The 27,528-nt window shown below is 42.6% G+C and overlaps 2 protein-coding genes across 10 annotated transcripts; one reads left to right on the top strand and one right to left on the bottom strand.

Annotated features, from left to right (window-relative positions):
* Positions 1 to 287: 287 nt before the first annotated feature.
* Positions 288 to 23,047, top strand: cnot1 (CCR4-NOT transcription complex, subunit 1). 9 transcript variants are annotated; one of them, XM_084364508.1, is made up of 49 exons: positions 288 to 417; positions 2,023 to 2,318; positions 2,443 to 2,550; positions 5,486 to 5,584; positions 5,923 to 5,991; positions 6,138 to 6,192; positions 6,651 to 6,854; positions 6,989 to 7,157; positions 7,517 to 7,643; positions 8,098 to 8,208; positions 8,699 to 8,869; positions 9,083 to 9,210; positions 9,568 to 9,808; positions 9,973 to 10,092; positions 10,371 to 10,493; positions 10,613 to 10,764; positions 11,018 to 11,168; positions 11,290 to 11,503; positions 11,669 to 11,800; positions 12,344 to 12,468; positions 12,608 to 12,894; positions 12,978 to 13,056; positions 13,193 to 13,435; positions 13,566 to 13,706; positions 13,788 to 13,967; positions 14,141 to 14,257; positions 14,351 to 14,461; positions 14,619 to 14,696; positions 14,982 to 15,159; positions 15,769 to 15,902; positions 16,073 to 16,369; positions 16,522 to 16,662; positions 17,062 to 17,166; positions 17,345 to 17,464; positions 17,596 to 17,790; positions 17,883 to 18,025; positions 18,163 to 18,271; positions 18,486 to 18,655; positions 18,966 to 19,197; positions 19,290 to 19,538; positions 19,819 to 19,982; positions 20,092 to 20,209; positions 20,340 to 20,441; positions 20,760 to 20,933; positions 21,070 to 21,219; positions 21,309 to 21,489; positions 21,637 to 21,769; positions 21,888 to 22,022; positions 22,120 to 23,047. In XM_084364508.1, the coding sequence occupies exons 2-49, from the start codon at positions 2,217 to 2,219 to the stop codon at positions 22,196 to 22,198; spliced, it is 7,146 nt and encodes a 2,381-aa protein (XP_084220634.1). In that variant the 5' UTR covers positions 288 to 417; positions 2,023 to 2,216; the 3' UTR covers positions 22,199 to 23,047. The 9 variants fall into 9 exon arrangements, with proteins under 9 accessions (XP_084220634.1, XP_084220632.1, XP_084220633.1 ...); XM_084364506.1 differs by having other exon boundaries at positions 15,748 to 15,902; XM_084364507.1 differs by having other exon boundaries at positions 13,184 to 13,435.
* Positions 23,048 to 24,229: 1,182 nt separating this feature from the next.
* setd6 (SET domain containing 6, protein lysine methyltransferase) lies at positions 24,230 to 27,387 on the bottom strand. The gene is made up of 9 exons (XM_084364511.1): positions 27,204 to 27,387; positions 26,592 to 26,672; positions 26,341 to 26,485; positions 26,112 to 26,253; positions 25,781 to 25,975; positions 25,549 to 25,690; positions 25,255 to 25,435; positions 24,741 to 24,877; positions 24,230 to 24,628 (listed from the first exon to the last, which is right to left on the bottom strand). Exons 1-9 carry the CDS (start codon positions 27,228 to 27,230, stop codon positions 24,281 to 24,283), a joined length of 1,398 nt encoding a protein of 465 aa, XP_084220637.1. The 5' UTR covers positions 27,231 to 27,387; the 3' UTR covers positions 24,230 to 24,280.
* Positions 27,388 to 27,528: the final 141 nt, after the last annotated feature.

The following is a 27,528-nucleotide window of genomic DNA, read 5'->3' as shown; positions in this document are numbered from 1 at the left end:
CTCTGTTGAACTACATCAAGTAACAAACACTAGAATAAAAACAGACATTGAATGCCACATACTGTGTGTTGCTGCCAGCCCTCCATTTGTAATTCATTGAATTAACAAACCAATATCTGACATTTCCCCCACACATCTCTTTAGTCTACACCCTGGAATGAAATGAAATGAAATAAGTGAATGACTACATGGCAGCCCGCACGGGACCAGGTGTCTCCTGGCTGGCGAGCACCTTGCGTTTGTGTCGCGCGGATAGCCTCACGCACTCATGTAGCGTGAGCGCGCCGCGGCGGTGACAGTCGCCATTTTATTTTGAAAATCAAACTGAACTGGAGCCACAGCGACCCTTCCATTTCGTCAAGTTTGTTGTGACAAACAAGAAGGGATGAACATCTGAATTACTTTCTTGGGATCACGGTGAGATTTACTACTTACTTGGGAAGCAGCCGTCGACAGGTTTATGCGGAACACATAAACAACGACAATAATACGGGGAATGATCCGTTAGCCACCACCGCGGGGAAGGACTATTTGCTGAAAAGCAGCTGTCATATTGCTCACACCAAGAAAGTACAATTCCTTAATTTAGCAACGCTGTTCGGGCACCATAGGTAGCTCTCTCCGACTATGTTGGTAAAATTGCTGCTGTAACCGATATTGACACTGGCTAGGAGTAAGTGAACGTTTACGCGTCATCACAATCTAGTTAGCATTAACAACTAGCTACAGCGTTCCATGGATTAGTCGCAGCCCGTACAAATAAGCTAGCGTTAACAAGGTTAATGCTAACGTTAGCTAGCACGATCCCGCAAAAGCCATCCGCAGTACTCGCGGCCTTCAGTCTCACGGCCAGGGCATGAGGAACGGTTACGAAGATTTAGTAATCGGTAGGCAGTTCAAACGGCTATTAAGATCTATATAAATGAATCGCAGTGTTAGTAGTTTTGCCGATTCATAGACACGAGCTTGAAACGGGCTCATGTTGCTAATGTTAGCTTGACGTAAATGCTACTTTGATAGCATTAGCTCGTAGCCAACGGGGAGTTGGTAATATTTCCTAAAGGTTAACGTAGATACTAACCACGGGCAGGTTATCCTCCTTATTAATGAAATCAATATAAAATAGAGGTAACTATGACTCGGGGAAACGATAAGATATAACGGGTTAAACGGTTAAATTTGACGCCAGATCAATTATTCCGTAAACATGTTGGGCTAACGTTAACTAAACTTCTCTCTAGTAAGTCTACCAGCGTCATGGTGATGTTAGCTTATGTAGCTAGGTTGGCCACTTGCCACAAATGTACGGTCCCACAGTTGTTTAAAAGCTATTAACCAACTTCGCCACTCATCACCACAATGTCTTGGGAAATTGTGATACCGCTTAACGGTCAGTAACATGCAAATAGCTGGCGTGTAGCTGTCAAGATTTGCTAACTTAAATTAGCTTGCCCTTTGTTTCAGTGAGTGATTTTAACTCTGTCCAGTAGTCGTTGGAAATTCCCGGCTAGCCACTTTTAATGCTGTGTAACGTACTTTTATATTGTTTGCTAAAGCCACGGTAGTCATTGGGTATTATCGTAAACGCATAAGTTGGTTACTTCGGTAAGCAAGTGGACTACCGCTAGCTCTGAATCTGTGTACCCGACATCAGGGCAAGTCGGGGCCTTGTGCGAGCTACTGGCACGGGAAGTTTATATAACTACAATATCTCCATGATGGAATCATACTAGAGTACGTAGCTTTAACTCTTATTGTCCGTAGTTTGGTAATGTATTAGCAAATAAATGCCCGGGCACCAGACGCTTAAATATATTTCACTGTACCTCTGGGACTGTTATGCACCTAGGCCTCAAAGCCTGTCACAATATTATGTGTTGTCAGTAGGTTGTAAATGTTGTCCCGCATGAGGATAAGGCTTCTGCACTCCAAGTTTACTGCAATTTGACAATGGAAGTGCTTCTCTTACGAAACATTTTTTTGTATTAAAACTCACTAAGCATTTTCTTTCTGTCATTACAGATGCTGAACTTGATTTTAAACTGAAGGACTCTACCTAGATCTGGGAGCCACTGATCGGGAAACTCATTTGGAAGCCAACATTTTTCACACCTTTTGGGGGGGGGGAGCAGAAGTAACCTATCACTGAAGTGACTAAAGGGGAATAATGGTGATTTTGCGCCGTGCTCGGCCGCCTGCTTCCGCCCCAACCAGCAATGAATCTTGACTCGCTCTCGCTGGCTTTGTCTCAAATCAGCTATCTGGTGGACAATTTAACAAAGAAAAATTACCGAGCCAGCCAGCAAGAAATACAGCATGTAAGTAGTTGCAAAGACATCAAGTGATTGTGTTTATCTGTCAGCAGAGATCTTACATCTGCGTGTCTAAAAGTGTCTCCTTGCGTCCACATAATGTACCAATGTTTTACTTGTGCTCTCCCAGATTGTAAATCGTCACGGTCCTGAGGCAGACAGGCATCTACTACGCTGTCTCTTCTCCCATGTGGATTTCAGTGGCGATGGTAAAAGCAGTGGCAAGGACTTTCACCAGGTAATTTTTGATTAGAAACACTTTGATATGTCTTTTTTGGACAGTTTTCCCATTTACCAGGATATATGCACAGCCAGGTGGCAGAAATAAGTAGTAAAATGTTCAAGCGTTTGGACAGTGTTAGTAGCTCTGTTCAGTTGCGTTCTCCCCCCATGAGTAAACCATCCTTCTTATCAAATCAATAAAAGATCTTGAAAAAAGAAGAAAAAAAAGACCACCAACGCTGTCAGTTACCTCTGGTACTGGTCAGTTTATCATCTTTGTGCACTCAGGAAGCTTGAAGTGCAGTTGAAGGCTTCCAGTAAGCTAGCTGTGTTTTCTTTTCTTTGGATGCACGCAAGTTGGTGGGGATGGAGAAAAAAAAAATACTGGAAGAATCCCAGATCCTGCTTTTGATTTGCATGATCTAAACATAAAGGCTCATTTTGATTAAGAACCAAGTTAGAATCATTCATTGCAATAACAAGACTTCTTTGTGTTGTATTTCCAAACATTTTGTGTATTTATCATTTAATATTTGATATTTTTATCCTAAAACTCCCAGGCTATGAACAGTCAAGCATGGATTAAAAACAATGAGCCCCCCCCCCCCCAGTAGATGACATGATGTTCTTGCCATTTGCCAGCAAACTATGCTGTAAACTACAGTTATGCCTGGGAGTTATTGCACCAGTTTCTGCAAAACGGAGAAAGTTTGTTTGGTTCCGTTTTTTTCCCCTTAATGTGACTCATTTTGCTTCCTGTGAATTGTGTAGCTGTCACAGAGTACACTGGACCTCTGTGCAGTTACATTTCAGATTACAGATGTCTACATTGCTCGTTAATCCAGCTATAGTCATGTGGTAAATCATTATTATTAATAACAGGTCTCAGACCAGGTCTGATTAATTGGGCATGCACTAAGACACACTATTTTGGTTGGTTGTTCACCTCTATCACCTTGGAAATCAAGCACTCAGTTAGCACAGTTACACAGTTACAGAGACAGTGTACATTTTTAAACCCTGTAATATTTAATAAATGGCAGCTGTTGGTATCAGTGTGCTATTTTACAAAAAACATCACTTGTACAGGCTAGCCGATTCAGTGTTTGGGTTGCTGTCTGTGTATTCAGCAGCATTTGAAAACTTTACAGCCGGCCCCAACAGCCAGGCTTTTCTATCTGACAGAGAAGCTTAGTGTGTATAATAAAGAGAGACTGTGTGCTTGTAATTCACAGGATACTATTAGGGGTGGGCATTCTGGCAAATACATAGTATTGCTATATATTTAATCACATGATCGAAATTGTATTTTTTCTTCTTCTGAATTTTAAAATTCCCTGTAGACTATAGACAGACTTGAAATAGCCTTTGAATTTTGTCATTTGCACCATCAAAACACAATATTACATGAAAGAGATTTCTTTTTTGGCACAAGCTCCTCATCCATCATGCAAATAGGTACAACTGGAATTGCATTATTTTTAGGGATGTCCCGAGCTGATCTGCAGGATCGGGATCGATATCGATATGGGCATTTTTTCACTGATCGGGATCGGCTATTTTGAACGTGGACCCAAGCCCGATTATTTTTATGTCGGCTGTCGTAAACGCCGGAGCACAATTTGTGGCAGAACGCAGATGCGCACATAACGTTACTCTGTCAAACCTGTGGATAAAATGTAGTGTGGAAATATTTTAAATTAGAAAGTGAAAGCAGTCCAACGCCGACATGTAACATCTGCAATACGACCGCTTTGCGAGCTGGTAACAAAAGAGCTGCATAAAAAACAAACACTCAAAGAATACAACAAGTTCACTCAAGCAATACATGCAAAGGCACGGAAGCAACAAACACTCGCGGATACTTTCAAAAGGAAAGAGAAATGTCCTCGAGACAGCGACATGGCCAAAAATATTACAGAGAAGGTCACTGAATTCATCGCTCTGGATAACCAGCCCATCTCCGTGATAGAGGATCAGGGTTTAGTTACTGACTTTGTTTGCTTGGTTGTTTTTTGTTAAGAAAAATAAATGAAAACCAATGTTGCAATAGCATATGCAGAATAAGATAGAGCCATATGAAAGTATTTACTTTGTTTCAACAAAATAAAAAAACCTAAGGAACAGCTTGGATGCAGGTATTTTTTTCTTAATGCAGCTGTATTATCCATGAAAATATTAGTTAGGGCTAAGTATCGGATCGGAACTCGGTATCGGCATATACTAAATATTAAATGACTCGGATCGGGGTAAAAAAACCTGATCAGGACATCCCTAATTATTTTCAACATGTCACCCAAGAAAGAGCCATGTGAACTAATTTGTCCAATCAGCTTTGCTCTCTAGTTGGCTACATCCTTCTGTTGGTTCGTTCACATAGTACATGTCCGCTAGTCAATAAGGTTATATAAAGTTTGAAAACAAAGATATGAGGATGTTAAATACCACAATCTTTAAATTGTGGGAATGCCTTCAAATTCAATAGCGTAAAATAATCTAAAATCGTCAAAGCTTCCCCCCCTACATACTATGTTCTCTGTACTGAAAGCATATTTGTAGTGTTGGTTATTTTGTGCCCATTACTTTCAATTTGGTACTTTTTATGTCACACCAACTTCTTAAGTCCTCATCATCATTGCTGTGGTTCTGTGTTTTTGCCCCTGTTTGTGCATATATCTCAAAACGGCATCACTGGGAAACCTGTCCTTCGTAAATAATTGATCTTTATATAAACTGTCAGATTCTTTGGTGTTTAGTCTTCATGTTATGTTTTCTCCACATTGTGATTATGGTAGAATCTTAATCATTGAGCCAATATCTGAGTTAATAATGCCTGTTGCTCCATAGTGATTCTTGTGAGAGACTTACCGTCTTACCTTATTCTTCACCTGCCTCTTTTCTCTTTACTCTCTCCTTCCTCTCGGCATGTTTTGCTTTTCAACTTGCACAAGACACAGTTTCTGATCCAGGAGTGTGTGTCGCTGATATCAAAGCCAAACTTTATCTCTACTCTGTGTTACGCCATTGACAATCCCCTGCACTACCAGAAGGTAAGGAGCTGATGGCAGAATTTTGGTATTATTGCTGTAGTAGCCTGACTGCATAACAGCTTTTATTGATAGAAAAAAATCTGCATTGAGTAAAGACATATTACTAAAGCAAGCAAGCAAGAAAATATAGTCATATGTTACAGTAGGTCAAATCAAAAGTCTGCATTAATCATTTCTACACCACGCTACAAAAGATGCACTGCCTTTTAGTTGACACATCCGACTGTAACTGACGTAGACGTCATCTCAGATATGTAAAAGTATACAGACATTACTCAGGTGCGCATGAATAGAAAAATGACATCTGATCTTAATCGAGGTGTTGAACTGTCTTTCAGAGTTTGAAGCCATCGGCCCACTTATTCACTCAACTGAGTAAAGTTCTTAAACTCAGCAAGGTCCAAGAGGTAAGTCAGCTCTACAGTGAGCCTCATTAACTAGTAATCTGACCCATGTACACAGAGTACATGTTTTATATTTGGCAGTTAAGAAATACTTACTGTCTGACAAGTTTCAGAGTTTTTATGTTTTAACGTATTCATGTATTTACCAGGTGATATTTGGCCTTGCTTTGCTCAACTCCAGCAACACAGACCTTCGTGGTTTTGGTAAGTAATTCAAATCCTGACACATTTAAACCTGTAGCAAACATGATCTGAAGCCCAAGTCTGTTTCTTTATTGTCTTGTTAAAAACAAATTATGTTAAACAATGAACAAATAGAAGGCATCACCCATGGATTAGTGGTGAATTCTGTGATAAATCCATGTGGGATGCTGCTGTGGCTGGAGTGAAGATGAGAAAATTATTCAGTTATTTATTTGTAAGCTAATGTGTGTTGATTTAATAATCGCATTTCATAACAATAGCTGGCATCCTCTTTATGAAGTGAATGGTGCTTTTCATCAAGTTGTAAAACATTTAATGACTTGAAGTTCTCTAATGGTCGACCACACCACTTTAAACCAATACAGTTTTATTTTCTAATGTTGGCTCCTCAGTACAGAGGACATTGTAGAAAATTAACAATGTACTTTCTTAACTGGTTGTTTCTGACTGTTTCTTAGCTGCGCAGTTTATCAAGCAGAAACTTCCAGACCTCCTGCGGTCATACGTTGACGCGGATCTCGGTGGAAACCAGGAAGGTGGCTTCCAAGACATTGCCATAGAGGTCTTGCACCTACTGCTCTCCCATCTACTGTTTGGCCAGAAGGGAGCCAGTGGGGTAGGGCAAGAACAGATTGACGCCTTCCTCAAGACACTTTGCCGAGGTACGTGGGACAAACACAAACCTCACCTACAGTTGGACATATGACTTGTCAGACAGAGGAGAAATGCTCCCAAAAAATTGTTTGTCAGTGGTGCCATGCCACATTATTTTATGTAATTATGTGTTGTGTTTCAGATTTCCCCCAGGAGCGCTGCCCTGTGGTGCTCGCACCACTGCTGTACCCTGAAAAACGGGACATTCTCATGGACAGGATCCTGCCAGACTCGGGGGAGTTAGCTAAGACCATGATGGAGAGTTCTCTTGCAGAATTCATGCAAGAAGTTGGCTATGGCTTCTGTGCTAGGTGATTTTATGTTTAAATCATTTTAAGCTACATCCACAACTAAACATACTGCATATTTACAGCCCTCATGTGCATACATATCCTTTTCAATGTAATTCCAGTGAATGAACTATAATTATGGGAAAGACCACTTAATGTGAATGCAAACCTTTTGAAACTGAATACCAAGGTGATAATGCCTGCAAAGTACATAACCGATACACTAAATACAAATTTCAATTAAATCTAAAAACAATGTATATGCCCAATTGTTGACCTTTTTAAATGTCCTATCCTTAATACAATTTCAGTGTGATATGTAAATGTCCAAGACGATGGGTGATAGTAAGCTCTGACCTGTTTGTGCTATGTCTTTCCAGTCTGGACGAGTGTAGAAACATAATCCTCCAGTATGGGGTGAGAGAGGTGACAGCCAGCCAGGTAGCCAGGGTCCTGGGCATGATGGCGCGTACCCACTCTGGCCTAACTGATGGCATTCCACTACAGGTGAGTTGCTTATCTGTTGCAGAGGACATGGGCAGCAACAAGAATTAGGTCACTTTGCCTTCTTCAGTTTGGTTTACTTGATATTGACCAAAGGGAAAAAACATACTCTTTAGTTATAGTTGGAAACCATTTATTTTCACACAGATTAACTAGAAACCAAGAGTTGTAATTGTGAAGTGGTTAACCAAGTTTGTCTGGTCAGCTTCCCTTTGTCACATGAGGCACCGGAGTAGAGTGTAAAATCACAACATTGACTAGAAATTAGGCTAATAAACTCTATAGAGCTGCAGAGTTGGTTAATTAACGACTAAGAAATATGAGGAGTCACTCCTGGTGTCAATCATGCAGTCATTTGGTTTAATAATTTTGATATTTAAATATTTGTTGATACGGGTTTGCAAATATTTCAGTACATCAGAGCTTAAATTTTCTTTTCTCGTTTTTTCTCTTTCAGTCCATCTCTGCTCCAGGAAGTGGAATCTGGAGCGATGGCAAGGATAAGAACGATGGCTCGCAGGCACACACGTGGAATGTTGAGGTTCTCATCGATGTTGTGAAAGAAGTGGTAAGTGAACTATTAGTTTCTCTAATAGTAGTCTCGAACTTTCCCTAGCTAATACCTGTTAAATGTATATAGTTTTCCACACACTGCCACTGAAAACACTGAAGAAATAAAAATTTTGATTGACACTAATGGATGCATTAGAATGCATTATGCAGTTGCAACCAAATTCGCACCTCAACTCACTTTAGCACTCAAAATTTGATGGCTTTTCACTGAGACCAACATGTTACATTAAAAATGGCCATTACCAAGTGTTCTTAAGTCTGATTCTCTTTTTCTCTCTACGAATACTACAGAATATTACAATGTTGATGATTGATGTACCCAGCAATTTATAGTTTCACTGCAGAATTAAATTTTTTCAGATTCACATTATTACACAAGTTAATCCATACACTAGCCTGTGATAAACCTGAAGTTTGCAGGAATTGTTTTTTGTCCCTGATAATTTTCTAAAGCTACTTTTCTTTTGTTTTTGTTTGTGCCATAGAATCCCAACCTAAACTTCAAAGAGGTGACATACGAACTGGACCACCCAGGCTTCATGATCCGGGACAGTAAAGGCCTGCATATAGTGGTGTATGGCATTCAGAGGGGGTTGGGCATGGAGGTCTTCCCTGTTGATCTCATCTATCGGCCATGGAAACACGCTGAGGGACAGGTAACTCATCTGGATGATGTGATTTCATAAGTGTTTGAAGTGGGAAACTTGATTGTAGGGAATCGTTGCTGTCAAAGAGTAAAATGTAAGATGAATATAGTACCAAATGGAAATTGATTTCTCTGTCTAGACAGACACATTGTGGTTGAGTGGTTAAGGTAGATCCTTGTATTGCCTCTTTAAAAATCTTAATTGCTCTGTTTCTGTTTTCAGTTGTCATTCATTCAGCACTCCCTGATGAGCCCAGAAGTGTTTTGCTTCGCTGACTACCCTTGCCACACTGTGGCCATTGACATCCTTAAGGCCCCACCAGAAGATGACAACAGGGAGATTGCCACCTGGTATGAATCTTGTAGCTTGGCCAGTTGATGAAGGGTGTAGAAGTTGTTTATTTCTCCTCCGTGGGTTGAGTTCTAAAGTTTGCAGGTTTTGTTTTAAAACTGTCAACATTTATTTGCTATTCTCCCACATGTATTTTAAGCAATGTTTCACCAAGTGCATCCTTCAAATATAACATGATAAAAAAAATCACCATTGCCAACTGCACATTGTAGGTACATGTGTCCCACGGGATAGTACGGGAGGCATAGTTTGACCCACTGAATGTGGTTCAGTTTAGATTTGGTCGGGCTGATTTATGGGCTGACACTATGATGATGTTACACTGTGCTTGATTGATTGTCTCTTAACTCTCACAGGAAAAGTCTTGACCTGGTGGAAAGCCTGCTCAGGCTGTCTGAGGTGGGTCAGTATGAGCAGGTGAAGCAGCTGTTTGGTTTCCCAATCAAACACTGCCCAGACATGTTGGTGCTGGCATTGCTGCAGATCTCCACCTCCTGGCACACACTGCGCCACGAGCTCATCTCTACCCTAATGCCCATCTTTCTGGGCAACCACCCTAACTCAGCCATCATCCTGCACTACGCCTGGCATGGACAGGTTGGTGGTAGAAACTGTCTTGCTGTTGATGCTGTTTTTGTCCCCTGTGTCCTTTGGTGATTTTTTGTTGTCTTGTTTAGTTTCCCATTAAGCTTGATGTTTTTGTTTTGATTATATTCTTTTAAAATGTGTGTATTTATAAAACCTGGTGCTTATTTTTCCAGGGACAGTCTCCCTCCATCCGTCAGCTAATAATGCATTCAATGGCTGAGTGGTACATGAGAGGGGAGCAGTATGACCAGGCCAAGCTGTCTCGCATCCTGGATGTGGCCCAGGACTTGAAGGTTTGTCAAAATTCACTAATGACATGATGACTGATGTTTAATCCCTCAAGCCAAAGCAGAATAATTAGCAAATAGTTGTGTAACGCACAAGACTGTTGCACTGTATAATAATTCTTCATATGTTTTATTTTTGATTCAGTAGTTTTAGTTAACATTACATTCAAATAAGACAAATCAGGCAATGTAGTGCCATATATCTGTGTTGAATATCTGCATCCAAAATCCCCACATGATGGTCAATAAGCCAGTGTCTCTGTTCTGTTTCTTTTTCCCTCCAGTCTCTATCGATGTTGCTGAATGGTACTCCATTTGCCTTTGTTATTGACCTTGCTGCTCTTGCCTCTCGCCGTGAATACCTCAAACTTGATAAATGGTTGACTGACAAAATCAGAGAGCATGGGGTAAGTCTTTAAATTGATATACATGCAGTTATTTTCAACAAATGATTGTGAAATCATTGTGTTTATAAGCATACTACCCAAAGAATATTGTATTTTACAAGAATTTTGTGTTGCGTCAGGAACCTTTTATCCAGGCGTGTGTGACATTCCTGAAGAGGCGCTGTCCATCCATTATGGGGGGCCTGGCTCCAGACAAGGACCAGCCCAAAAGTGCACAGCTGCCCCCGGAGACCTTGGCCACCATGCTGGCCTGCCTGCAGTCCTGTGCTGGGTGAGAGGCCATTTCGCTTAGATAGTTTACTGTATAAATACTTTGTGAGGTTTTTGAATTGAATTAAATGGTTAAATGTCAATCTTGCTTAAAGTGTATCCCGACTTTGGTTGTATTTGATGGTGTTTTGATCATTCAAGATTTTATGATTTGTGTTGATTATCCCAGTGTAGTTATTCATGGACACCGATCACTGTCACTCTTCTGTACAGTGTTATCTTCAACTAAGGATTTGTTTCATTATTTTCCCCAGGAGCGTTTCACAGGAGCTATCAGAGACCATCCTGACCATGGTTGCCAATTGCAGCAATGTAATGAATAAAGCCCGGCAGCCGCCACCAGGGGTAATGCCAAAGGGACGTGCCCCCAGCACCAGCAGCCTGGATGCCATCTCTCCTGTACAGGTATCTTCATATGAAAGCCACATCATGCCTCTGCAGGCAAACATTGAAATACATTTAATTGTTAGAGATTTGTGTCAGCAAAACTGATCTGCAGTCCTAACCATTTCTTGGTCTTTTCTAGATGGACCCTCTATCGGGCATGGGATCTTTGAACCTGGGGGGCACAGCCACTTCCCACACTCAAAGCATGCAGGGTTTCCCAACCTCACTGAGTTCAGCTTTCAGTAATCCCCAATCTCCAGCAAAAGCTTTCCCACCACTCTCAACCCCTAACCCTAGCACACCATTTGGGGGCATTGGTAGCCTCTCCTCGCAGCTCCCTGGTATGGACTCTGGTACGAAACTTTTTTTATTATTTAATTTTAACACACACAGACATAGGTTTAAGGTTTAAGGTTTATTCTTAGCCTATTAAGATGAACAAAGCTTAGAAGGCGAAATATATTAGCTTAGAGGGTGAGGTAGGCATGCATTGAAGTGATTGTGTTGTGTCCTTTTAGTTGCAGGTCCCTTGGGCTCGGGCATCGGCTCTGGTATTGGCTCTGGTCTGGGGATGCAAACAGTCAACACAGACCCTTTTGGCACCAGGAAGATGAGCACACCAGGCCTGAACCCACCTACCTTTCAGCAGAGTAAGATGAAGGCCTGTAAGTGGTGGTTGTAGTGGTGTGACTGAGAGCCCCGCCCTGCGCTGCTCAGCCCTGTATTTCCTCTGCAGTGATAATGATTATCGTCTTAATTTGCAAACTTATCTTTTGCACTGCATTTGTAGGTGCATTAGAAATAAGTCTCTCTAGTCTTTATGAAGAGCTTTTCAACGAGTCAGGCTTCTTTAACCTCTCGTTAACACCTAGGTGTATGACTCTATTTGTTTTTCGTTTAGTGTCATACAACTTATAAAAAATTGTTTATCATAGAGGAAATACAGATCAGTCTTCCATTCCTTGTCTGCTTTTGCTGACAGCCCCACTTTACTGTAATTTGTCTACTTTATAAGGTTCAGAAAGGGCTCTAACCTGACGGTTAGAATGCTTTTTGATTCCTGATGTATCACTTGATTGCAGTGATTTTCACCCGTGAGTTAATTACTCTGCACATGCTCCACCAATGTTGGATTACAATATTCACATAAATGAATGTTATAATTTAAAATGTCTTTTTTACTCTTTTTCCAGCTGATCTTTCTCAGGTGTGGCCCGAGGCAAACCAGAACTTTAGCAAGGAGATAGATGACGAGGCAAACAGTTATTTCCAGCGCATCTACAACCACCCACCTCACCCAACGATGTCTGTTGACGAAGTATGTAGTGACAATATTCGTTTTTCTACCAAAAGCACAAATTAAGCTAAATGAAACTCATTGGAATTATTAGCCGCTGTTGACTGAAGCTACTCTTAATATTAACTAACCCCCCTCTACATTATCGTCCTCTCACTAGGTACTGGAGATGCTGCAGAGGTTCAAGGATTCAACCATCAAGCGGGAGCGAGAGGTGTTCAATTGCATGCTTCGGAACTTGTTTGAGGAGTACCGCTTCTTCCCCCAGTACCCAGACAAGGAGCTGCACATCACTGCCTGCCTTTTTGGCGGCATTATCGAGAAGGGTCTCGTCACGTACATGGCCCTGGGCTTGGCCCTCCGATATGTTCTTGAAGCCTTAAGAAAACCCTACGGATCCAAAATGTATTACTTTGGAATTGCTGCTCTAGATAGGTTTAAAAACAGGTACTGAAATGCTTTTTTTAACATGAGTATTTATATAATATATATTGTCTTGTGTCAGGCTTAAACATCTTGTATCTTTCTAGACTAAAGGACTACCCTCAATATTGTCAACACCTGGCTTCAATTGCCCACTTCTTGCAATTTCCCCACCATTTACAAGAGGTAATCAGGTTTCCTTAATTTATCTTTTATGTTTTTTTAATCTATTTTTTTCCTGGCTTTGACTACAGGAAAGGTTTCCACCATTCAGATAAATTAAATCTCTCGCTCTGTACCTTTCAATATCCTGTGCGTGCAGTATATCGAGTATGGCCAACAGTCACGGGACCCTCCGGTGAAGATGCAGGGTTCCATCACTACTCCTGGCAGTTTGGCACTGGCACATGTCCAAGCCCAGGCCCAGTCGCAGCAACCGGGTGGTCCCAAAGCTCCACAACCAGGACAGCCCAGCACTCTAGTCACCACCACGACGACTACAACCACAGCAGCCAAGACCACCACCATCACAAGACCTACAACCAGCTTCAAGAAGGATGTCCCTGTGAGTTTGACACTGAAATGTGCCTTATCGAAGCTTCCACCCGATTTATGTTTTCCTGCATGTTAAATTCATATACAGTTATTAGACTCATGACTGTTTGGGAGGTAATTATTCTTGTTCCTACCTGCAGCCCTCCATAAACACAACCAACATTGACACCCTGCTGGTGGCCACTGACCAAACAGAAAGGATTGTCGAGCCTCCAGAGAATGTGCAGGAGAAGATCGCTTTTATCTTCAACAACCTTTCTCAGTCCAACATGACACAGAAGGTAACTTGAAACGGACAAAATGTGACTGTAACTCAAAGGTGGTATAAGAAGCTTCTTTAAAACCCCTTTTTCCTTTTTCAGGTTGAGGAGTTGAAAGAGACTGTGAAGGAGGAGTTTATGCCCTGGGTGTCTCAGTACCTGGTGATGAAGCGTGTCAGCATTGAGCCCAACTTCCACAGTCTCTATTCCAACTTTCTGGATACTCTCAAGAACCCGGAGTTTGTCAAGATGGTCCTCACTGAAACTTACAGAAATATCAAGGTAAAATAGTGGCGGATAAGATGGTTTTGATTTTTCTTATTTTCTGCCTACTATAGACATCACATTCTTGAGTGTTTTGCCGGCCAATTCTAGTTGCACACAGATGTAGCACTGCTGAAAAGCTGTCAGTTTACATAACACCGACACTCCACTCCCATCTCCATTTCTTTCAGGTTCTGTTGACCTCTGACAAGGCAGCTGCCAATTTCTCTGATCGCTCCCTGCTGAAGAATCTGGGCCACTGGTTGGGCATGATTACACTGGCCAAAAACAAGCCTATCCTTTATACAGTAAGATTTTGTATCTTGGTTCTGTTATTTCATTACATGGTTTCACTCCTGTCAGCTTTTGAGTTGGCTAACATATTTTTCTCGATTTCCCAGGATCTGGAAGTCAAATCTCTGCTACTGGAGGCCTACGTGAAAGGCCAGCAGGAGCTTCTGTATGTGGTTCCCTTTGTGGCCAAAGTTTTGGAGTCCAGTCTACGAAGCATGGTGACTAACAGATGTAGACAGAGAGCTGTCTCCATGCAAATTACATTACCTCAATATTTCCAGTTCATGTAATTGGTTTAAACTTACCTGATACCACTGTCTGAGGTTTTTCTGGATTCTTCATAGTGATTATAACTGTGTGCTTGTGATGTTGTAGGTCTTCAGGCCCCAGAACCCCTGGACAATGGCCATCATGAATGTTCTTGCTGAGCTGCATCAGGAACATGACCTCAAGGTAATAGCAACTCAAAGTGCTTTACAGGGGCATAAAAATTACATTAAAAGAAATTAAAATTTGCATTTAAAATGCATTGAAACAAGTTAAGAAATAGGAAAGTAGGCTAAAATAGAATAGGTTTGAAAGAGACAAGACTAGAAAATAATAGTCACAGTGCAGTTCAAAGCCTTAAAATTGCTTTAATGGGTTAGGAGTTCATAGGCCAAAACCAGTTTGCCACTTTCAGCTGCTTACACTGAAAAATTGTGAACATATTGATCATTGTTCTTTTGTTTACTGCAGCTGAACTTAAAGTTTGAGATTGAAGTTCTGTGTAAGAACCTGTCTCTGGACATCAATGACCTCAAGCCAGGAAACTTGCTAAAGGACAAGGAGAAGTTAAAGAGCCTGGAGGAGCAGCTCTCGGCACCAAAGAAAGAGGCAAAGCCTCCAGAAGAGATGTTGCCAGTCTCTACCACAGGTGGATACTACATATTATCATATCTTAAGCTCTGTGCTGCTTTTTGAATCTTCTGTGCGTCTTAATTTTAGCTTACTTACGTTATATATGTTTGTCTGTTTGGCTTTCAGTGTCTCATCCTTGCCTCTGACGATATGTCTGTATCGAACCAGAGTTTTGAAATGTACTCTGATGTGAAATTGTGAAAACCCCAGTAATGTCTCAACCTTCTAAATTATTGAAAAAAAACAAATAATGGCCCATACTTCTGTCAGTTGGACAAAGTTTGAGAATGCCACTTGAAACCACTCGACCAAGTAGAATGTATTTTAGTAATTATTTTTATTTTGAATATTAAGTAACGGATGTCAACATATCTATTCGAAAATGCTGTGATGATTACTGCAATACTAATTTTATACCATACCGCCTATGCTTTGTAACATCAGTTCTGTCGTTTGCTTTGTGAAGTTTAGTTTTTTTAAATGCTACTCTTCAAAGCTTCATATTACTTTATTTTTGTTGCCTTTATGTTTGCTTTGTGTTTGTTGTCTGGATAATCTGCTTTTTCTTGTGATTTTAATCAAACTAGCGTTTTGTGACCAACAGGAGACTTTGTTCCATTTGCAGCTCCTCCCTCAACCCCAGCTGCCACCACCACCACCTGCACAACCACTGGGCCCCCCACACCTCAGTTCAGTTACCACGACATCAATGTGTATGCCTTGGCAGGCCTGGCTCCACACATCAATATAAATGTCAACGTAAGTGCTGGGCACCTGCAAACCATTGATTGAGAAGGCAGTGTTCCACTTAACAGACACAGCAACACACACCCTTCTCTTCTGCATCTGTCAAAATATTTTTTATTATTATCCTTTGGATTGTTTCTCCTTTCTTAACTTTTCTCTCATTCCCCATCATTTCTCTTTAGATCCCTCTGCTGCAGGCCCATCCTCAGTTGAAGCAGTGTGTACGGCAATCAGTAGAGCGAGCTGTCCAGGAGCTGGTACACCCAGTGGTTGACCGCTCTATCAAAATAGCCATGACAACCTGTGAGCAGATCATCAGGAAGGACTTTGCCCTGGATTCAGAGGAATCCCGCATGCGTGTGGCTGCCCACCATATGATGAGAAACCTGACTGCCGGCATGGCTATGATCACCTGCCGCGAGCCCCTGCTCATGAGCATTGCCACCAACCTTAAGAACAGCTTTGCTGCTGCACTTAGGGTAAGATGAATGCCTAAATGAGGGCTTATTTCCTATAAGATAAAAAGCATAGAGAGAGCTTTCTTTCCCTACACGTCCTCTGATACCTTACCACCTGTTACCTTACCTGTTACCATCCCTGCTTCTGTAACTTGGGGTGTTTATTCATCCAGGCACCAACCCCCCAACAACGGGAAATGATGGAAGAGGCTGCAGCCAGGATTGCTCAAGACAACTGTGAATTGGCTTGCTGTTTCATTCAGAAAACTGCCGTGGAGAAGGCTGGCCCTGAAATGGACAAGAGACTAGCCACGGTGAGACCTTTTAGAACAGCAGTAACTGTAAATGTACATTAACTATTGCTTGTGTAACCTCTGCCTGTAATATGCGTAAAAACATATCATTTTATTTGTCAATACTACAGAGGGTACGATAATCATTTCAGTTTAGTTCGTCTACTATTTGAAATTAATTACAACTACTTCAGAATTATGAACGGTTGGGGACTTGGGATTTTATTGCCACTATGACTGAAGATGATAGTGGTATAGCTGTAATTTAGGTAGACTGCTGTACTAGGATGCATTGGGCTTTCATACAATGTGTAAATTGTATGATTTTCATTTTCTATCTTTTGTTTTGTAAATGTTTTTAATGCACTCCACTGAAAAGCAGAAGTTTGCAATTTCTCACTTTGGTTTCTACTCTTGTAGGAGTTTGAGTTGAGGAAGCACGCACGTCAAGAGGGACGTCGCTATTGCGATCCAGTTGTCCTGACTTACCAGGCTGAGCGTATGCCAGAGCAGATCAGGCTCAAGGTAAGATGACTGTGACATCCAGTAGCTAATAAAGTACATTAGCAAAAAGCCAGTCAATTATACCTCTGCTATTTGCAGCTAAAATCGTAATTTAATGTTACCCCAGTTAAGTTGCTATTTCATAATGTGTTTGTGATACCATTGCTGTTGAGTAACAAAATTTATGTGTGTGTTGTAGGTGGGAGGAGTGGACCCCAAGCAGCTTGCTGTATATGAGGAGTTTGCTAGAAACGTTCCAGGTTTCCTACCCAGCAATGATCTCTCCCAACCCACTGGCTTTTTGGCTCAACCCATGAAGGTGAGTGAAACTTAAACAGCCGACACCTCAACTGTTTGTGAAAATATGTGTCACAGATTTGTGTTGCCCACAGAACTTAATTCTTAAAAATACACTGAATTAATCCTTTGTCCCTGTGTCTTTGTTAACAGCAACAGGCATGGGCCACCGATGATGTAGCTCAGATCTACGATAAATGCATGGCAGACCTGGAGCAGCATCTCCATGCCATCCCTCCCGCCCTTGCCATGAACCCCCTGACCCAGGCTCTGCGCAGCCTGCTGGAAGCTGTGGCCTTGGCTAGAAACTCCAGGGACGGCATCGCTGCACTTGGCCTGCTGCAGAAGGTAGAGCAGTGACTTCTACAGTTGCTCTTAAGTCTTTTAGGAATGATCCATACTATACTGTGCTTTACTGAGTTGGTTTCTATTCTTCCCAGGCTGTGGAGGGTCTTCTGGATGCTACCAGTGGGGCTGATGCAGATTTGCTGCTCCGCTACAGGGAGTGCCATCTGCTGGTGCTTAAAGCCCTACAGGATGGACGTGCCTATGGGCCACAGTGGTGCAATAAGCAGATCACCAGGTGAGCTCCTGTTAGCGTCACTAATTTGAATCATATAAACACTGTTGTTTAGCCTTGGCATAGATTACATTTGAGGGATGAAGGAGAAAGATGTTCCCCTTGCAGTGCATGATGTTATTCTCTGTGTTTGTTTACAGGTGTCTGATTGAATGTCGTGATGAGTACAAATACAACGTAGAGGCAGTGGAGCTTCTGATCAGGAACCATCTGGTGAACATGCAGCAGTATGACCTGCACCTGGCACAGGTACACATTACACACTTTCACTTATTATTATTGGCTTATTTATTACCTTCTACATTTTGGTTTTGAGTTTGGTGTGAATACTTGTGCAGTCAATTTTTAAATATTTCTGGATGCTAAAGATACATTTTTAGGAATTTGTTTTGACTTTGGTTTGTAGTTTTGACCTGTATTCCTCAACTTTTTCTAACTAATGCTGATTTTTGTTTACTTCCAGTCAATGGAGAATGGACTGCACTACATGGCGGTTGCATTTGCCATGCAGTTGGTGAAGCTGCTGCTGGTGGATGAACGCAGTGTCAGCCATGTCACAGAGGCGGACCTCTTCCACACAATTGAGACTTTAATGAGGACCTGTGCACACTCCAGAGCCAACGCACCTGAGGGGTAAACAACTACATTCAAACATTTCTTTTTGTTTATTATAAGTTGATTTATTTCTATTAACTTTCCCAGACAAGTTTTTTACTGGGTTTCCTGTGTTGAACTGTTTTGTCCACAAGGTTCTTACTGTTTGGTTGACTGGATGCCTTTTGACTTCTGCCACTTTGAAAAAACGGTTCTTGTCCTGCTGCTTGCTAGAAACTTGAATCACCCAATTTAGTACATAACATTTTCAGGACTAGTTTTAAGAAAGGTCACTAATTTGTGTGCAACTTAAAACTAACTTCTCTCATCTCGCTTTCCTCTTTCCCAGTCTTCCCCAGCTGATGGATGTTGTTCGCTCCAACTATGAGGCCATGATTGACCGGGCCCATGGCGGACCCAACTTCATGATGCACTCTGGGATTTCACAGGCATCAGAATATGATGATCCTCCAGGCCTTAGGGAGAAGGCAGAGTACCTCCTGAGGGAATGGGTCAACCTGTACCACTCAGCAGCTGCTGGCAGGGATAGCACCAAGGCCTTCTCTGCCTTTGTTGGCCAGGTAAACACTCATTTATCAGTTACGGTAATCACAAACCATAATGAGCGTTCATTGTTATGTTTATTTCGAGTCTGCCTTTCTTTTTACTGCAGATGCACCAGCAGGGCATCCTGAAGACAGATGACCTGATCACGAGGTTCTTCCGGCTGTGCACTGAAATGTGTGTGGAGATAAGCTATCGGGCTCAGGCTGAGCAGCAGCACAACCCAGCAGCCAGTGCAGCCATTATCAGAGCCAAGTGTTACCACAACTTGGATGCCTTTGTGAGGCTCATAGCCCTGCTGGTCAAACACTCTGGAGAGGCCACCAACACAGTGACAAAGATCAACCTCCTCAACAAGGTACAGCAGCATGACAACAACAACATAACACCTCCCAGATGTGTGATGAAAACTTTTCAAACCTCTTGACAGAGATAATAACATTTTCATTTAAATGTTTGTCAAAGCATCTCAGAATCTTCCATTGTTGACTGTTAACCCTGATCATGATTTTCATTTGATGATTAAATGTCAACAGCTGCAGACAGCATAAATGCTCATCTCCCCTGCAGACACTGGTTGACTGCCTTTGACCGACTGGTTTACCTGATTCTGATTGTGCTCTACATTGTTCTTCTAGGTGCTGGGTATTGTAGTTGGGGTCTTGATCCAGGACCACGACGTCCGTCAGACAGAATTCCAACAACTGCCGTACCACCGCATTTTCATCATGCTGTTGTTGGAGCTCAATGCCCCCGAACATGTCTTGGAGACCATCAACTTCCAGACGCTCACCGCCTTCTGGTAAGGCATCGCTGTGAATCAATGAACTGTGTTCAGTGCATAAAATGATCCTGAAATTACAATATTTCCAGTGCACCTTGGTTCTGACTTACTTTTCCTTTATCTGCAGCAATACCTTCCACATCCTGAGACCTACCAAAGCACCCGGCTTTGTGTACGCCTGGCTGGAACTCATCTCCCATCGCATCTTCATCGCCAGGATGCTAGCGCACACACCTCAGCAGAAGGTATGCAAGGATGAGAAAAGACTATTTCTTTCACACATTCAGGCTCATTAACACACAACTGTTGCTGCTTTACGCATGTTTGTAGTTATTGAATTTTGGTTTAATAGACTTGACTGTCTTTGTCTTGAAGGGTTGGCCCATGTACGCACAGCTGCTGATTGATCTCTTCAAGTACCTGGCCCCATTCCTGAGGAATGTAGAGCTCAACAAACCTATGCAAATCCTCTACAAGGTGCGTGTCATTTTTCCTTAACGTAAATACAGGATCAGTCTAGTTTAACACAAGTGAAACCCATGTTTTGGTCACTTTTTGTTTGATTGAACATCACATTGAAACTAAGGCTTATAACTGGCTCATGACACATGACACAATTTGGTTGTGGTTGTCTTGGTAACGTGTATTTCAGCCTCATGGGGCTGATTTTGTATGGCTATGGAATTTATTTATTTTGTTTGCATAATGAATTTTATCATTCTTGTGCAAATGTTTCCTGCTAAATGTTGGATTACACAACCTTCAACTAATTGTTAACATTAATGGCTGTTTCAGGGCACACTGCGAGTGCTCCTGGTCCTGCTGCATGACTTCCCCGAGTTCTTGTGTGACTACCATTACGGCTTCTGTGATGTGATCCCACCCAACTGCATCCAGCTCCGCAACCTCATCCTCAGTGCCTTTCCACGCAACATGAGGCTCCCTGACCCGTTCACACCCAACCTGAAGGTAAACACATACACACACACAGCTCTTGCCATTTTGGTTTGACACAGTTTACAAAAGAAGCACTTCATCAGCCTTGTGGAAACTTTTTTTAAAGAGACAAATGATCTCATGACTCTTTGTTTTACCCCGGCTGCAGGTGGACATGCTGAGTGAGATCAACATCGCTCCCCGTATCCTCACCAACTTCACAGGCGTCATGCCTTCCCAGTTCAAGAAGGATCTAGACTCGTATCTGAAGACTCGTTCACCGGTCACTTTCTTGTCTGAGCTGCGCAGCAACCTCCAGGTAGGACAAGCGTCCATCTATTTTAAATAAGTAGTACCATTATTATTATACTTTGACAAATGACAATATTATCTCTTTTTGTCTCCCAGGTGTCTAATGAGCCAGGAAACCGCTACAACATCCAGCTGATCAATGCTCTAGTGTTGTACGTAGGCACACAGGCAATCGCTCACATCCACAACAAGGGCAGCACCCCCTCCATGAGCACCATCACTCACTCTGCGCACATGGACATCTTCCAGAACCTGGCCGTGGACCTGGACACTGAGGGTAAGGTGGCAGCAAAGAAACCACATCGGTTTTCTGTCAAGTAGTCGACAGGTGCCAGAAAATTCAAAGCTTTTTACAGTGGCTTTAGTACTTAAAATATCATCTCACTCCATGTCGTTAACATCTTGTGCTGTCATGTGTTTTCAGGGCGTTACCTGTTCTTGAATGCGATCGCCAATCAGCTGCGCTACCCCAACAGCCACACTCATTACTTCAGCTGCACCATGCTCTATCTGTTTGCTGAGGCCAACACCGAGGCCATCCAGGAGCAGATCACCAGGTGAGACAGTCTGATCGGAGTCATTTTATTATTTCAGCACAAGAAATGCATTAAATCGCTGTGTTGAAGTTAACTACAAGCTGGTGCTGTTAGTCAAAGCTTTGTCGTCCTCTTGCAGGGTTCTGTTGGAGAGGCTGATAGTGAACAGGCCTCACCCATGGGGTCTCCTCATCACCTTCATCGAGCTGATCAAGAATCCTGCCTTCAAGTTCTGGAGCCACGACTTTGTGCACTGTGCCCCTGAGATTGAAAAGTAGGTTTTGTCTTTGAATTGTCAGCTTCTTCTTTATCTTTACCAGTTCTGCTGCTCTTTAACAGTTGTTAATGTCTCTTGGTCCCCTCTCCCACAGGCTGTTCCAGTCAGTAGCCCAGTGCTGCATGGGACAGAAGCAGGCCCAGCAGGTGATGGAGGGCACCGGTGCCAGCTAGCCTGTGTACCAGCCAGCTCATAGCCCTCGGGAGAGATGCCGCGGCCTTGACCCACTCCCCCCTCGCACACCTCCCTCTTTACTGTTGGCACTGGATAAACTGGCAACCCACAGTCAGTTGAAGTGTGGATGAAAGGACTACTGCTCACGGATCTAAGGAGTTAGATTTTTGTTTATCCCTTTGGGGCAGAATTGAGATGGAGGGAATTGATTGAGACATGCTGTTTAATATACTTTTTTGATGCTTTGATGTAAATATTGGAATAAAGGGAGCACGGGAGCGTAGATAAGTGGAGAGCAATGCACATGTCAAAAAAAATGTATCCCGACATGTAAAGACATGTAAACATATTTTCACTCACTACCAAAGTTCTTGGTTTGCTTCCCTCCCACACAAATCCTTTTTTCTGACCTTTTTTTGCGTTCAGAGGCTGAATGGTAGATGATTGAAGAAAAAAAGCTGCCTGATACTTTCATTTGATTCCTTTTAATCCCTGAGTGGGGACAGGAAGATGGAGTTAAGTCTCCCAGGTGGGGTGGGAGTCTACTCCTGGTGCGTCGGCGTGTTGGTGGAGACGGTTTGCTGATGGTTTGTCCATTTGAAGCTGGCTCTGAAAGTCTCTCCCAGGCACTTGTAAATTGTGCAAAGTGATGGTGACAATTTGTACAAAGTTCCAAATTGAAGAACAACAATAGAAGGACCAATACAGCCCATTTTGTAACATTTTGAATGTTTTGTAAATGTATTGGTCCATGTGTTGTATTTTGTAGTCCTTTCTAGTTTGCCTTTAGTTCTTGCTACTTAACTGCAGTATGCATACATACAGGAAATAAAGCATTCAAACTGCAACGCATCTGTGTTCATTCAGGACTACAAGCGAATTGGATGATGGTAATATACCGGGTGTTTCAAAAGAAGGTATCTATTTTTATAAACACTGACTCCAGGTACAGTTGTTACTTATAAACGAATGAATGTTTGAATGAAGTTCTAAGATTTTACATTTTTTTAATCATCGCAAAAAACATATTCCTATTTATCAGAAATGTATTTAATTACGTACATCCAGAAGACTGGATGGTCTGTCCTGACTCCCGAGATTATAGGACTCAAAGTCTCTTCTTAGCTTTTTATCATTTTAAGTTGTGAAGTCGTGGGGTTGTCCTAGGGCTGGGTGATATGGCCTTAAAATAATGCAATACTTTTAGGCTACATCGCAATGTACAATCGATAATTTGATGCTATTGTAGGGATGACTATTGGTACTTTAACAATATTAACATGAGAATTTTGATAATTGGCAGTAATGTGGACATAATGACGAAGTAAAGGCAAGTACTAGATCAATTAGAAAAGTCTGGTTGTTTTGAAAATGACATCACTTGAGGCAAAAAGTGGTAATGAAGCCTTTAAAACCAGGAAAAGCCAACATTTGTCATGATATTCAAAATCTAAGATGATATATATAGTCTCCTATCACCGTAACAATATGTCAATATATTGCCCAGCCCAAGGTTATCACATATGACAACCAATATCTGCACTGGTTAACATTTACAAGAAGACACTCAAATTCCACTTCAACATATGCAAAATTAGAAAGTCTCAGCTGTCCCCTCCTCAACTATATTAAGATACTTGTTTCACACGTCAGGGGATCCGACGATGGAGGCTGTTGATGTTTGTAAGCACTGAACATCTTATGCTGCATCCCCAACAAGTCAGCCATGGGGAGGGGGGAGTGTGTACTTGTAGACGACTGGCTGGAGAATAAGTTCGATACGTTTCCAGGTATAAAAGTGGCGTAAAATAAAATGTATAATCTGTTACCTCGTGTCGTTTCCCTGCTCTAATCGTTTATATATTCAAGGAGGCTGCAACTGTGTGTACACTTGCCAAAGAGACTTAATTTTCTTGTGGTCAGCCAAGTTTTTGTCAACTTCTGGTGTTGTGCACGTGGATTGCTTGGAGGTCAGAGGTTGGAAATTCAAACCTCCTGAAACATGGAGTATTGAAAAGCAGAGATCTATCTTCGAGAAAAACATTTATTGACATTTAAAAAACAAACCCCTGCAGCTGAACTCATGACTTGGTGAGCTCCATCAGTCTGTACAGGATGCACTTCTGTCCGAAGCGTACCTGCAGTGCATTCCGCTTCCTGCTGCTCAGTCCTGCAAGTGCTGCCTTATCCTCTATCAGCGCTTGGTCGCTGTCCAAACCCTCTCCCTCCGTCTTCCTCTCCTCCCCGTCTCCGTAGGACCTCAAAGTCAGACGGGCTGCTTCGTGAATAAGCTTCTTCCATGAAGCCTTTAATCCGGGGATACCCTCGTTAGAGAAAGCAAGGGAAATCATCTCGTCGTCCTCTTCATCTTCCTCCCATCCTTCGTTATCTTTGAAGTCTGAGAACTCCTCCTTTGACATGCACAGCACCTGAAGAGAGACAGCAAGAACTGCAACAGCCACTCCTCACATATTCACTAAAACAAAATGGTCTTTTTCTGCAGTGTACAAGCAAACAGCACTGTTGTAGGTACTCCCTCACCTTGAGCGCAGTGTGCACCTCTGTGTCTGTAAGGCAGCCCTGTTTGCCGAAGACAAAGGCTGCTTTGTCTTGCATGATCTCACACAGCATCTCCCACTTCTCCTCCACCAGCTGTCGCTCCAAATCAGACTGAACACCTGGGACGAGAAGAAGAAGATGGAAGATAGAAGGATGAGGAGGGAGTCCACATCTAAAGCATTGTCTGAATGTTATCTTCCACTGAATTAAGGAGAAGTTCCTAAGAAAATGCTTTAAAAAAAAAGGAGGTTAATAAATTATTTTGCCCTACAGTTAATCACGTATTCTCCTTATTCCTTCCTTTAGGGGCCCTGACACACCATTGGGCCAAGTTTGCCCTTGTTGCCGGCTGCTAGTTGGCCATCAGCTGTAGTCAGCGACACCGGTGATAGGACGCAACACACTGTCTTCGTGGCCACTACTTCTTTGATGCCAGTTTGGTGTGTCTGGCTCTTTACACCTCTCTCTTAAGGGTCTGTAATGTGTCAACAATCACCTTGTGTGGCGACTTCGTAGAAGTTGTCGATGGGGATGTCGGCTGTGTCGTTGCTGTTGCTCTGATGCGGCTCGGTGAAGCCGTACATATGCAGCAGCTGCCAGTTGGCCATCTGTCCGTAGGTGTTAAACACCTCCTCGCCTTTATGAATGGGGCGCACGGAGACCATCTTCAGACTGTCCTGGAGAAAGATGGAGAGTGGGTGGAATGAAAGAAGAGTTAAAACAATAAAAAGTGAGAAAAAACACAAATGATCAAATCTAGACATTTGAAACAAGAGAGGTGTTCCCTCACTGGTGTAAACTCCAGGTTGGCATTATTATTGGACACATGGTTAAGCATGTCCGCCATGGGAACCATCATCGGTGGGCTGGGGGCCTTCTCCTCATCCTCTTCCTCCTCTTCATCGTCCTCCTCCTCATGTGGCTCCTGGAAACTACAGCGAGGAGGAGGAACAGGTAGGGAAAGTTGAAGAAGATCCAGATACTTTATGTACATGAGTGTATTCTGTCACATGCTCTCTTACCTGTAGGCCATGACAAAGGCCACCAGCTGTATGTACAGCTCCAGTGTGTGTGTGTCGGGGTTCCACAGGTCAGGATGCTTGGTGATGAAGGGAAGGACCACGCTGGTGTATTCCTTCTGGATGTTAGCCAAGTCTCTGTCCACAGCCTCTGGGATCCCTGTTCCCTTCAGCAGTCTGTCTCTATCCTCTTTTGACCTGAACAGATGAACTGGAAATTATTGTAAAGAAAGCTTGAAGTTCACACTTCATCGACAAAAGAATAAAGGAAAAAAGCTGCTACAGTACCAGTGATCTCTGGGATGGGATTTTGACACGATAAACTGTTTCTTACCAGAACATGGGGTGGTCCAGTGACTTAAAGCTGGTCCACAGAGAGAGGTAGGGTTTCCAGTGGGACTGTGAGGACGTATACTCATACAGAAGAGCCAGCAGCAGGGGAACCCAGCCAGACGAGCTCTCCAGACACGACCCCTCTGTGACGGATTAAAGGAGAATCAGAGAGGTTACAAACAGAGAGGCGACACAGGCGGGGGAAACGTGTTCGTGACTCTAATGGTCACCTTTCTCCAGCAGGGCGGAGAGCTTGGTTGTCCCCTGGTGGAGCAGAGCTGATCTGGGGATGGTGAATAAAACCTCCCCCTCCTCTATGTTGTCCTTCGCCAGCATCCCATACTCTGCCACTGTTCCCTCTTTACTCACATACACCTACAGAGAGAGAGAAGGGGAGACTGGGATCAATTCAGCTAAAAAAAAAGGAATTTCACTTTCTTTAAAAAGTTGTGCTAAATACTCAAGAAATAAACACACATACCTTACTGCTGAGCACTAAGTGGACTCTCTCGCACCACTGTAGAAAGTTCTGCAGAGGGCTGAGCTCTGAATCATCAGCTACCTGTCAGCACATGGAGGGAAACTTTTTTAAAAACACTTGAAAATGTGACTCTTTTCACACAACAGGACTGCTACACAACCACAGCTGAAATACATGCTGCGTTACATAATCTACAGTATGATCACATTGGCATGAAAACAAAAGGTGCACACAAGAAAGGCAGACCGGGACCCCCGATGACAACAACGACCATGAGCTATAAATACAGTATGAGCCGTGGGCTTTTCACACTAAATGCAAAACAATGTTGATTCTTTCTCTGAATCAACCAGTGGCTAAATAAACGTGAACGACTGGCTAATCTGAAGGAATAAAACGAACAGCCGGAATACAGAATTAGTGCGTCATAATGTTGACTGACTAGCTAAAGTAAAATGCCTCCACTTTACCACAGCAGGGAGCAGATACTGACACATGCAGCTGACTGTAACCTTACAGTGTAGCTTTATACACACACAGACACACGTCGGCTGTACAAGCAGCTGGAGCACTAACCACTCTGTTTTTGGTTCATACTGATTAAATTGTCACCTTGAGTCGTTTCGCTTCTGTTGCCATCTTCCAAGTGTGATCCAAACCCAGGTCCTGACAGGCGCTGATACCGGCTAACTAGCCCAGAGCTAACTGTAGCATGCGGGCTGTGAATGAAGCGCGGGGTTAAGTTTGTCCCACACGACGACTTGTAGGCAGCGGATGGACTTCACACGACATGGCATTCACACAGAGAAGTTTTATAACGGCGTGTGTCACCGCCGAAATAGCTATTTAAGGGGCTTGTAGCGAGTTTCTGCTGTATGTGACAAGCTACAGTATAATAAATGTGAATATTATGGGCAAAATGTCTTTTACAAGCTGT

The sequence above is a fragment of the Pagrus pagrus genome (genome assembly GCF_965226575.1).
Source record: "Pagrus pagrus genome assembly, chromosome: 10".
Classification (NCBI taxonomy): domain Eukaryota; kingdom Metazoa; phylum Chordata; class Actinopteri; order Spariformes; family Sparidae; genus Pagrus; species Pagrus pagrus.
The sequence above is the reverse complement of the archived record's forward strand: the minus strand, read 5'-3'. Positions and strand labels throughout refer to the sequence as shown.